The sequence below is a fragment of the Dipodomys spectabilis genome, unplaced genomic scaffold (assembly GCF_019054845.1).
Source record: "Dipodomys spectabilis isolate Male_0828 unplaced genomic scaffold, ASM1905484v1 ptg000019l, whole genome shotgun sequence".
In the NCBI taxonomy this organism is placed as follows: Eukaryota; Metazoa; Chordata; class Mammalia; order Rodentia; family Heteromyidae; genus Dipodomys; species Dipodomys spectabilis.
This window is the reverse complement of record NW_024870696.1, coordinates 11,735,126-11,748,517: the sequence shown is the minus strand read 5'-3', so window position 1 is coordinate 11,748,517 and position 13,392 is coordinate 11,735,126. Positions and strand designations below refer to the sequence as shown.

General features: G+C 37.6%; 1 protein-coding gene across 1 annotated transcript; it reads right to left on the bottom strand.

The window, feature by feature from the left end:
• Positions 1-10,568: 10,568 nt before the first annotated feature.
• Positions 10,569-11,663, bottom strand: Apobec4 (apolipoprotein B mRNA editing enzyme catalytic polypeptide like 4). Its single transcript, XM_042674627.1, has one exon. It carries the CDS (start codon positions 11,661-11,663, stop codon positions 10,569-10,571), a length of 1,095 nt encoding a protein of 364 aa, XP_042530561.1.
• Positions 11,664-13,392: the final 1,729 nt, after the last annotated feature.

Sequence of the window (13,392 nt, the reverse complement as noted above, 5' to 3'; positions counted from 1 at the left end):
CTAGAGAAAGGCTTTCTGGTGCTGAGGGAAATCCACGTATGTAAGGATTAATAGAAAGCAGACTTAAGATTGATGTCTATAGGTTCTTGTATGAGCCCATCAAGACAGTTTTTTTCCATTGTATTCCATATCTCCACTTCTGAGAGTAGAGCTCTTAGTGAGGAAATTAAGACACTAAGATTAAGGAAATGGTGGTTGTGTTCTATATATCTTACATTATATAGATCAAGTATTTGCAGAATCAAATGATTTGGATATTTGGCTGGACACTGCTTATGGGTGGGTCCAGTTTGGTTCCACCTTCTAGCAGAAGGCCCGTTGTTGTCCTGTCTGGAACCTCATCCTTGGTTTCCTGTGTTCTATTTGAAGAGTGTACTGGATTTGGAATCAGAAGACCCCGATTTGAGTCTTGATTCAAGACCGTGTGATTGAGTCATGTTGCTTACATTTCTGAACCACAGGTTCCTTGCTGCTATTGTGTTCTTCAAAAGATTGTTTTTAGGACTACATATATGAGAATATTTCAAGGTTTTAAAATGATACCTGTACAACTAGTTTTTGACATTAATTACATGCTTTGTCTTGCTCCTGAGAGAAAGCCCAAGATTCTAAAGGATAGAGACTGTCTTATTTTTCTTTTGTATCTTCCTTCCATCTGGCATGCGGAAAGTACCCTAAGTCCACTTGATGGCCACATAGAATATGAAAGGTAGAGGAGTGTGAGTAGCACTGAGAATAGTGAATCTGTTAAAAGATGAAGGGCGATCTCAACATCAAACCTTTGCTTGATATTTGCATTTGTACATATTTATGTGTGGATATTTATGCATACATAACATATGTATATGTACACATAGCTGTACACATGTACAGAGGGAGAGAGGGAGAAGAGAGAGAAAACGAACTCAAGAAGGGAATGCACCTTTTTTTCTTGTGAACAGAAATATGGTATCCCTGCCACAAGTAAATCATCTTTCTAGAAGATATGTCATTTAGATGATGTAAGTAATATTTCCTTAAATTAATATTTACATTCTGAACAGACACACTGGCAAAATTTGTAAGAAATGAAATATTTCTACTTGCCGATGATATTTATTTAGAGAAGTCAAATACCAAAGTATGTGATCATTAGTATGGTACCTGTTATTATATAACTTAAAGGTTTGCTTTCATATTTTTCTTTTGCAGTCTTTTACTAACTTTAGGAAGAGCCACACAGAAACCTGTTTTCGATGCTAAAGCTGATTGCACTTTTCTTAAATCAGTATTTTTTGAAAAGAAAATTGCACATTAGATGCAGTATTGAGTGCAGTTAGAAACAAGAATTTAAGAGCTAATACATTCTTCCCTATTCTTTTGTATTATCTTAGTTTTTTTTTTTTTTTGTTCTCTTATTTTAGAACTGGGAAAGAATAGTGAGAGGAATTAAGAAAGCCAGTTTTTCAAGGGTATAATTGTCTTGATTGCTCAGAATTTTGCTCCATATATTCAATATGTTAAATGTGACAGCATTTTTTTTAACTTAAGTGCCTACTGCATAGCAGATATTCAACACATTTCTAGTCAATGAGTCAATGATCTGACAAATTAATATTGAAATAATGTTAGGGGAATAGTTTTTTTTTTTAATGAAACAATTTCTCCATGTAGCCCAGGCTTTCCTCAAACTTGTGATTTTCCTGGTTTTAGCCTCTTAAATGCTGGAAAACAGGGATATGTTACCATGTCCAACTGAAAATCGAATTATTTTCAGTGGGTATATTAATTACTTCCTTAACCTCATTAGCTAATAGTTAAATATGTATTTTCTTTCTTTCTTTTTTTGTTGGTCATGGGGCTTGACCTCTGGATCTGGGCGCTGTCCCTAAACTCTTCAGCTCAAGGCAGATACTCTACCACTGGAGCCACATCACCATTTCCCATTTTCTGGTGGTTAATTGGAGATAAGAGTCTCACAGAGTTTCCTGCCCTGGCTGGCTTTGAACCATGATCCTCAGATCTCAACCTCCTGAGTAGCTAGGATTACAAGTGTGAGCTACTGGCACCCAGCTTAAATCTATATTTTCAAGAAACATTTTAAGAGTTTTTTTTCTTTTTTTCTTTTTTCTGAGCACTGGGGTTTGAATTCAGGACCTTGTGCTTGCTTGATAAGCACCCTACCACTTAAGCTATACCTGTAACCCTTGAGAAAACTTTTGTATGTAGAGAACTTGCTTTGTTTTTTAATTAGAAAAATATACATAATTCCACTTAATTCCAACATTTTAATGTTAACCCTGATACCAGATTCATAATAGGTAATAATATTGTCCTTATCTGAATGTTTCAAATGTACGCTTTCTCCTGTAATAAAGGGTCTGTAAGGTTTTAAGATGCCTTATTTATTTTGCAAAAAACCATTTTGGTTCAGTGCTTAAAAAAATGAAGTGAATTTTTCAAGGTTAATGCTGTATTTCAGCTTATTTTGGTGATGATTCAGAGTCAACAATTTTTTTTAGTTAGAGGGCTTTAATAAAACCATCTTAGATAAAGATTCATGTATAATGGGTCTTCCTTTTCAGATATTTTAAACTTTTTGCCTTGTCCAGACTTGATATTTTAAAATACTTAAAAAAATGAAGCCACGTCTTTGAGTCTTACAGCATGGCATGTTTTTATTGTTTGAAATGAAAGTGAACTTTGATAATCAACTATGTCAAGTGAATTTCACCTGTCTTAATCATGGCTTAATAGCATGTTACTGCACTATGAAAAGGCTTTTAACCAAGTGCCAGTGGTTCACATCTGTAATCCTAAATACTTAGGAGTCTGAGATGTGGAGGACTACAGATTGAGGCCAGCCCAGGCAGAAAAGTCTCCATCTCCAGTTAACTAACAAAATGTCAGACTGGAGACATGGCCCAGTGATAGAGTACCAGCCTTGAGCAAGCAAACTAAGTTAAAGGGCCTGAGTTCAAGCTTCAGTACCAGAAGACTTTTAGTATGTTACTCATATACTGTACTACAGTTTAATGTTTCTACTAATGGCTAAATAAATGGGTCTTGTGTTCAAAGTATTACTCTTTAAGTTTCACACATTTTTCTTTTGCTTAGTTCTAGCTTTAGGTAAATTGTATGTTGTTAGACATAAAGTAAGTGGCTGAACTGTTCAATTATGGGATCTTCACCTCTACAAATATTAGTTCTTCAAAGATTCAAATATTATACCTCTGTACCCTTGTCTCAGGAAAATAGCTTGGTGCTAAATGAAAGAATAAACCTAACAAAACAACACAATCTTGGTGAATGAGACCCTACTCCTATTAGATGTTTTAATTGCTTATGATGATTCCCCTCCATCAGTGGGACTTCTGAATGCTAACAGTTGTTTCAGATAGTATCTCTTGTTATATTGTACAATTATAATATTTGAGATAATGGTGATTTATATCTTTCTAGTATTTGGCCACTCAACTGGTGTGATTCCTGGGAGCCACAGGGCTTGGGTGGAGGCTGAGATTGTTGCAGGAAGCCTTATTGGTCCAAACTGAGGCACAGTGGTATTGATGAATAGTTCTGTACTTTTTCTTGCTCTGAATCAGTCCTGTATTTGTAGACTAAACTTAATTTGATTATTCAATGTTACTACTTTACTTGAAGGGTTTAATTCACATATATTTTGTGGATATAATTTCAAATCTGCATTTTTAAGGGAGTTGGTTCCTAATTTCTTCTTGAAGTTGTGACATTAAGGTTAGCCTAGTTTTGAAGATAAATTTAGGAGATTTCTACTTTTTTCCCCTCCTATATCCTGGAGAAGATTTAGTGGTAGAAATATTATCATTCTACATTTTTTGTGCTGGTGTGGAGGTTTGAACTCAGAGTCTGGGCACTGTCCCTGAGCTTTTTTGCTTGAGGCAAATACTCTACTACTTGAACCACGACTCCACTTCCAGCTTTTTGGTGGTTAATTGGAGACAAAACTCATGGACTTTCCCACTCAGGCCTGCTTCAAACCGTGACCCTCAGATCTCAGCCTCCTGAGTAGCTAAGATTACAGATGTGAGCCACTGGTGTCTGATCTATTCTTTTGAAAGTTGTAGAATGTACCTGATAGATATTCTAGTCTTGTTGATATTTTTAAGGTGGAGCTCTGATCATCTTGTCTTAGCATTCTGTTTCTACTGATTCTTTTTCACTTAATGGTCAATATTGGAATTCATATTTTCCTAGAATGTCACCATGCAGGGTGATGATAGATGATGCATGCTTGTAATCCCTGTTATTCTTGAGGCAAAGGCTGGAGGAATGAAAGGTCAGGGTTAGCTAGTATAAGTAGCAAAGCTGCATCAAAAACAAAGTATCAACAGAAGGTCTGGGAACGTGGTTCAAGTAGTAGAGTACTGGCACTCACAGGCGGTGGGCTCTTGAGTGTAATTCCCAGTACCCCAGGGAAAAGAAACAAAGAAGATCTAACATTTTATCTTGAGTTTTGATATTTTAGCAGGCAATTATGTGGAACATCTGCTTATAATTGTTTTAATAATTTCATTACCATCAACATTTTATGTTTCTCATTTTTACTGTAATTTAAACAGTTTCAAAATCCTTTTTCTTCCTCAAGCTAATTATCACAAGCTTTAGTCACGTATCTTTATGTTTTACAGAGAACAAAACCTATCTTACACTTATAATTTCGTTAAACTTTGAAAGATCCTGAAATCTTTATTATTTCCTATTATCTTTACCCTTTTAATATTTTATTTAAGAAATCAGCCATGTATTGAATGTTTATTGTGTGTCAGACACTTGGTAAATAAGCCCTTTACTTGTGTTATGTAAGCCCAGAGTATCTCTGCAGCCTAAGGATTAGTGTTCTCATTTTATGGATAAGTAAACTAAAGCTCAGAGCTACTATATAACTCAGTGCTGCCTGGTAGCAGGCAGGCATGGGATCTGTGTCTGTCTGATCCCAAACTTTGTGGTTTTAAGCACCATCTATTTTCAGCAAGTGTTTCTCATTACTACCAACTACAATATTTACTTTTCCCCCACTAAAACTAAGGATATAACCAGATGCCAGTGGTTTTAATAAATCATGATATAACTTGGGCCAGACTATTAAATGTAAAGCTATAAAAGCTCATTGCAATGATTTTGAAAAGATATTTCTGTGGCCTTTCTCTTATCTTATGTCAGTATTTTTGACCAGGCATAGAGTCTATTTTCTAATGTTTAGTCTACACCAAATAGGTTACAGTTTTGGCATAGAGAAAGATCCATAGGTTTTAGTAATTCTATTAAATTAAAATTATTTTATTAGCACAAATTAATTGGACAAAGGGTTGTACTGTGATATTTGCATGCATGCACATAATATACTTTGATCAAATTCACCCTCTCTACATTCCTCTTTTTGTTGTTGTTGTTGGTGGTAGTAGTCATGAGGCTTGAACTCTTGGCCTAGGTGTTATCCCTCAGTTCAGCTCAAGGCAAGTACTCTACCACTTGAGCCACAGTGCCACTTCCCGTTTTCTGGTGGTTTATTGGAGATAAGAGTGTCATGGACTTTCCTGCCCAGGCTGGCTTTGAACCATGATCCTCAGATCTCAGCCTCCTGAGTAGCTAAGATTACAGATGTGAGCCACCAGCATTCGGCTATACAGCCTTCTTTCTTAACCCTCCCTCCTCTGCTTTCCTTTTTAGGAGTTTTTACATGCTGTTCTTATGTGTATATAATGTACTTCTATAATATTTGTCTCCATCATCCTCTCCTTTTCCCTCCCATTTAAGTTTTTTGTATGCCTGACCTGGGACTTGAACTCAAGTCCTGGGTGCTGTCCTTGAACTTTTTTTGCTCAAGACTAGCACTCTACCACTTGAGCCATAGCTCTCTACTTCTGGGTTTTTGGTGATTAATTGGAGATAAGAGTCTCCCAAACTTTCCTGAGCTGAGTTTGAACCACAATCCTCCAAGCTTAGCCTCCTGAGTAGCTAGATTTTCAGGCATAAGCCACTGGTGGCCCATAAGTGGAGCTGTGGCTCAAGTAGGTCATTTGGTAGTTCTTTTCTTTTCTTTCTTTCTTTTTCTTTTTTGTTTGTTTGTCGGTCATAGGGCCTGAACTCTGGGCCTGGGCTCTGTCCCTCAGCTCTTCAGCTCAAGGCTAGCACTCTATCACTTGAGCACAGCACCACTTCCGGCCTTTTCTGCTTATGTGGTGCTGAGGAATCGAACCCTGGGCCTCATGCATGCGAGCCAAGTACTCTGCCACTGAGCCACCTTCCCAGCCCGGTAGTTATTTTCTTGAACAATGCTGAAGAACTAATTTCACTATAGTACATTCCTGAGAATCAGGTAATCCTAGGCTTATTTTGGCATGAGGTCCTGGGTACAGAAGAGAAGGGCACAATGTAAGCCAAAGCTCTGGGATGTAGACTCTCCTTAATTTCCAACCCAGCTCACCTAGCCTACTTAGCTGTTTGTTAGTCTAGTCATTGCCCATTGGTAATATGAATTATAGAAAAGCCTCAGGACAGGAACTTAAAGAGTTAGTGACTTTTCCAGGCTTTGTGGTGAATGTACATTGTTACTACATAGAGAGGCATCATAATTTAAAGCATAATAAATTAAAACATGGTTTCCGGTAGTAGATTGCCTAGGTTTGGCAATCAGCTCAACCTTTACTACTTGGGTAGTTCTTTAAGACTTCTGTGCCACTGTTTCCATACTTATAGGCATTATAATAACATATGCCTTATAGAATTGTTGGATTAAATAGTTAATATAAGTGCTTAAAAATATTTGACCTACAGCTCTCAATAAACGTTTGACAGTAATAATGTTATTTTAAATTTAGTATCGGCTACCCATATAGCTTTCTTAAAAACTTTTGGAAACAAGCTGAATAAGATTACATTGTGAATTAAACTCTTTAGATTATATACGCAGTGAATAAAAAGATAATGTAACAGCAGTTTAAGACATAGGATTTGCTTTCAGGTCAGGTCAGAAGGATTAGTTGTAACTAAATGAAACATATTACAGAAAATTGATGTTAGACACAAAAGAGTTGGCTATAGAGATTGTGTTGTCTCTTACAGCCCAGACCCACCCAAACATTGTTTAGGAGACCGATGCTCTTGTACATATCCCATTTTGATTTCAAGGGGCAGATGTCTATCTCCACTACAAATGTTGAGCCTGATAGTACTGAACATTTGAATCATGCAGTGAACTCCTCTGTCCACAAAGTAACCTCATAATTCAGGTTGTCAGGTCATTTATCTACATGGAAAGACTACATTGGTTGGATGACTTGAATATTTTGCATATATATTCAGGTATCTCACTGAAAATCTTTCCATTAACTTTCTGCCTTTACATATTAATCTTGGGAGCTTTGTAAATCAAAATTTCCTCTTTATTGTCCTTTTACTGACTAAACATGCAGTTAGGCTCACAAAGCTGAGAGCCAAACCTGGACTGCATAGATTCTACAAGGTAAGCCTTCTATCCTTTTGTCTTTGCTGTTTTCTTGGGATGAAGGCCCATGTCTTTTTCACCAGCCTCTGTATCACTAGCTGCTTCAATTTATTGGCTCTTATTCTTTTTTGGAATTGCCAAATAACTTTTTGTGGCATGGGTAATTCACAATATCACCATTCCGACTTTACTGAAAAAAGGTAGAGTGCCCAACATCTCCTCTCTCTGCCCTTGGGCCAGCTTGACATGCCCAAGAATGTGCAGTGTAACAGAAGACCTGAAAATTGAGCTGTGATATCTCATTCCACGGAGATGTTGCTTTGCAGTAGGTCTTCTTATAGTTTAAAATGAACTAGCTTATTTCTCTCTTTCTCTGGTTTCACAGATGAAGAAACAGGACTTGCCTCAGGCTGTGTGTGTGTGTGTGTGTGTGTGTGTGTGTGTGTGTGTGTGTGTGTGTGTGTGTGTGTGTGTGTGTGTGTGTGTGTGTGTGTGTGTGTGTGCGTACCAGTACTAGAGATTTAACTCAGGGCCTTAGGTGCTGTCTTTTAGCTTTTATACTCAATGTGGTGCTCTAACACTTGAGCAACAGCTCCACTTCTGGCTTTTTTGGTGGTTAATTGGAGATAAGAGTCTCAGGGACTTCCTACAAGGCCTGGCTTTGAACTATGGTCCTCAGATCTTAGCCCCCTAAGTAGCTAAGATTTCAGGCATGAGCCTCTGACACTGGGAAAGACAGGGTCTTCATATGTAGTTCACATCTGGCCAAAGCTATATAGCTCTGCTGTCTTAATTGTCTTTTGTGTAAAGGGTGGCTATGTTGGCTTGTATTTTTGACCTGTTAGTAACATTATCCCCGTCTAGTTTAACCAGTACAAAAATGTAGCCGCCACAGGCACTTTTCTATAGTTCTTGCAACATGGTCCTTTTTGTTATATACCACTGGTATACAGGTTTACATTTAAAATATATTCACCATAGATCTCAGGAAGGTTCTTTGTGGTCTGATTGACATATGACATATGGCATTATAGTCCACTTGATCACTTTGGAGATAGATTTCATGGCAACAAATTAACAAATTGGATTTTTGGTTTCTGGTGGTGTGCTGGGTATGGAGCCCAGGGCCTTGTGCATGCTGAATATGCATTCTACCACGGAGTTATATCCCCCACCCTTGGATCTATTTTTGCAGTGATCAGAAATGGCAAATTTGTTGTGTTAAGTTCCATTTTTAAAATCCCAAGTTATAGACATGATTTTGTAAACTTCAGCAATACTTTCCCCTCACCCCATATTTTGTTTCTTATAAGCCAGAGTCTCACTATGTAGCTTAGGCTGACCTTGAACTCAGTAATCTACCTCTTCCTTCTAACTACTGGGATTATAGATATGCAAAACTGTTCCAAGCTCCAAAACAGAGCCTCTTTTAATAAGAATCACTCATAGATACTCATGATAAAATTATATTTCATATTTCTATAATATTTGTAGACTAACAAATTTTAAAAATTGTATTCATTTATTAATGATTCCTAGAACCAATTTTTCCTTTTTCTTCTGCTTTCTCATTTTTCATGGGGCATTGTGTTTCAATGTATGTGATTAGGATAGCATTTATACCTATGTGTGTATTTGAATATGTGTGAAAATTTAATAAGTTGCAGATGGATGTGTATTTTCTTTCTATTTGACTGTTCATTGCTCCATATTTCCAAAAGGGAAGTGAATTAAGCCTAAGCGGCTTTTTATTTAAGTGGTTTAGAGGGTTAGTCAAGGAGCACTTACTTCATTTTGAACAGGAGTTTGAGAGAAGTTACAAATACATGCTACTGAAGAGGAAGTAGTACAGAAAAAGGAAAAGTCATTACACATTATGTGCTGGGGAACTATTTTAGGAGGGGAAATGGGTGCTAGAAAGGAGAAGCGTGTCTCTTGGAGAATGGTTAGGTAGAATCATGGCTGGAGTGGAGGAGTGTTGGGAAACAGTGGCGAATTTATTGAGATGTAGATTCAGCCTTGTTACCCATATATTGCCTGAATATTTTGCTGGATCCTAAAGGTAACTTTAGAGAGAGGAGACAGTACTTGTCCTATAGTGACTTAAAGTCTTGCTGATGGGACACAGCAAGGAGCAGCTTTGGAAAGCAGTAGGAGTAGCCTGGACTTTTTTTTGTGGTGTATGATAGTGGAGGCTTTTGGAGATTCTCAGTTATCATCCTGCTCCTATCAATCTCTGAAGGAGGGAAAAATTCTGAGTTGGAAACAATCTGAGCAGGTGGTTAGGTTTCAAAATCGATGATTGAAATAATTAGCAGAAGAGCTTTTCCCTCTATACAAAAGTATTTGAATTTATGCACTTAATGTTAGTAATGTCAGGTGTTTTCCAGTTGTTCAGTTAAATTTTATACCAAACCAATGTGGGAAGCTAGTCAGTCCATAGTGGGGGTAGACTAATAACATCCTTTTATACCCTCAAATTGATAGTTCCATTTTGTTCTTATCACTTTCAAAGTAAAAGAGATCAAGTTGCTTATGGCAACAATGTGGATTATGTTAGCTATAGTATCGCTGTACAGTGGTTGATAGTGTAATTCAGATTCTGCTTTTATTCTATCAGTTTATCTCCATCTCAATCATAGAAAAAAATTGTTTTTTTATTGCCTGGCTAATATGTTCTCTGGAAATAATTTTTATATATTTATAAAATATATTTTCTTTATTGTATTTTCTTCTCAACCTTGTTTTTTTAAAATCATGTCCAAATGTATTTTTTGTCTTTCACCATCCATTGTGTTTACATGTAGATTTATAGAACATCAAACCTATGTTTCTTTGGGTCTGGCTCACTTTGCTTAATATAATTTTTCCCACGTCTTTCCATTTCCTTTCAAATGGTACAGTTTCAATGCTATACCCATCAAAATCCCAACAACATTCTTCAATGATAGAGAGAAAGCAACCCAAAAATTCACAGACCTTGAATATCAAAAACAATCCTGAGCAGGAAGAAGAGTGTAGGAGGACTATCAATACCAAACTTAAAACACTATTACAAAGCCATAGAAATTTATTTTTAAACGACTGCTTCAGAGTGGTGATGTTACATATGCTTTGAAAGCAATTCAGCCTTGTTTTTGTCTGCCTCTTTGCTACTTGCAGTGCATGCTGTCATTTCCTCCATCTCCACTGGCCTTCCCATGGGAAGCTTGCTGAGCTCGTTGGCTTCACAGAATGATGCTTGGGGCACATTTAAGTGTCTCACCACATTTGTGGGTTTATGTGGGTTTTCACTCACAGGCATTGGTGGTAGATCTCTGTAAGGTACGAGCACAAAAATAACCGGAATCTTGAGGTCTGGAATCAGGATGGGTAACTGTTGTGCACTTGTCCTTTGGAAGACATTGTTGAAGGGGGAATTCTGTAAAGTTGCCTGAAATTTTACATTCTGACTCTCACTTGCATGGGGAATAACTTCCGTGAAGTGAGGTTTCACTCCTGTTATGCAGTTGATTTCATAGGCATTGTATCTATCGGCCATTGCTCTCCCAGCTAAAATGGGCTGGAAAACAGCTGATCCAGAAATACCATTAACGAAGGTGTTGAGAAGAGAATGCCAAATACCACCACTTATTGGACTCAAAGTGACCTGGGGCCATAAGCTGGCCAGGCTGCGGAGAGCTTCACGGTTCCATGGTGCAGCAGGAAATTCATTCCCAGTGTGATAGAACTGAGAAAAGTAAACACTCAGAGTGAGGTTTGGATACAGCATCAGGAAGTGGTACATTTTGCTGATGCAGCAGTTGTTAGCTTCGTTGCAAGGAGTGTGGTTGGAATACAGAATGATATGCTTAATGGTGCTGTTACTGGATATGACTGAATCAAGATAACCATGTATTTCGAACAGCATTGGTTCTGGGTGGGTAGGACTCCCAGTGCAATTGGTGGCATGGCCTTTTTGCACCAGGCTGCCAGAAGAATTTTTGAGCTCATAAAATATCAAATGTTTTGGTTGAGGATACACTGGCCCATGAGGGTATCCAAAAATCTGATGGAATTCTGTGTAGGAAACTCTTGCTTCTTCCCCCGTTCGAATGTGGTAAGGACAGTTAGTACAATCCAGGGAGAAGCTAAGCCAGTAATAAGGTTTGATTATGGTCCCACCATGTGCTTGGTATTCCTCATATAAGGGCTTCATTGCTGGTTTTTCTGGTGTCTAGCTGCAAAACTGAACAAGACAATACAAAGAAGTGTTAAACAGGCCTTTGCTGTTGTTTTATATTGTATTTTTTTAATTTAATTTTTATTGTAAAGGTGATGTACAGAGGGTACAGTTCCATGAGTCAAGTATTGAGTACATTTCTTTTTGAAGTGTTAACCCCCTCCCTCATTTTCTCCCAGTTTTTCCCCTCTTGGCCCCTCCCCATCCAAGTTGTATAGTTCATTTCCAACATGGTGTCTAGTGAGTGTCACTGCTGAATTACTTCACCCTTTGTCCTACCATTTCTGTGCTTCCCTTTCCCCTTCCCAAATCAGATAAACATACAAACTTATATACAAGGGCATAGAAATCAAAACAGTGACAAAAGGGTTTATTCCCTTAAAAGGGTTTACCACCTTTTGAAGGAAAAAAATAAAAAATAAAAATAAAAAATAACTCAGGCTTTTGTTAAAGGGAGAGAGCATGATAGCTACAGTAGCATCTTTATTCCAGAAGATAGTCATATGCAAATAGATTATAACATTCAAGATTCGTTTTTCTTTATTGAGACTCTGGGAGAGTGGAAAGGAGGTGAAAGAGAAATGGAGGAATTGACATAGTCTGTTTCATAGACTGCAAATCAGAGCAGTTGGGTGAGCAGTGCGAGTTTTAGAAGCACATTGCCTACTTTCAAGTCTGGGCTCTGCTCACCAGCTTTGTGGCCTTTGGCAAGGTGTTTAACACCTACAAGCCACAGCATCCTGGTCTATAAAATGAAGACGATAACAGAACCTACCTTCTAAGGTTATTTTGGGGATTAAGTAAAAGAATATAAAATGCTTCACTATGTAAAGACTCCCTATAAATATTAACGCTTACTAATGAGACAAATCCCAATGAATACAGATGGTTCTTGTGAATAAAAATGCAAAGAAATAAGCAGAGGTCTTGCATTTGTTCATGATCTTTCTTTGTCTCATCTGATTAGCAGTGTCTGCTGTATTGTGCAGAGGTTTAAGGTGTGTTTAAATCTAAAATCAGCCATTTCTTAAAATCATTGGCAATTAGCTGGAATATTATCATTTTGCAGAGGATAAACATAGGGCCTCTCGCTTGCTAGGCAGATATTCTACCACTTTTACCACACCTCCTTCTTTTTCTGCTCCTTTTGAAGTTTGCTTTTTCTGATAGGGTCATGTGCTAATCTCCAACATAATCCTCCTATCTCTGTCTCCCAAGTAGCTGGACTTATAGATATGCTCTATAGGCCTATGTTGATATATGATGTGTGTGTGTGTGTGTGTGTGTGTGTGTGTGTGTATCTTGGTTCTAGGGCCTGAGTTCTTGAACTCTGGGCCTGGGCATTGTCCCTAAGCTCCTTTTACTCAAGGCTAGCACTCTACCACTTGAGCCACAGCACCACTTCTAGCTTTTTCTGTGATGAATTGGAGATAAGAACCTCATGAACTTACTTTCCCAGGCTAGCTTTGAACCATGTTCCTCAGATCTCAGCTTCCTGAGTAGCTAAGGATTCAGGCATGAGCCACCAGCACCTGGCCTATATTAGTATTTTAATGGTATTTAATTTTATATTTTTCTGTGGTCAGAGCTTTCCCTTATATTTATTTTTTTCCTGTTGTATTTAGAACAGCCCTCCCTATTAAGCATATTTAACTATTCTCCATATTTTATGATTTCATTGGTTACATTTAACTTTGACAGACAG

Coding starts and splice junctions, on each gene's coding strand:
- Apobec4 (XM_042674627.1), bottom strand. CDS start 11,663: ATGAAGCCCTTATATGAGGAATACCAAGCACATGGTGGGACCATAATC.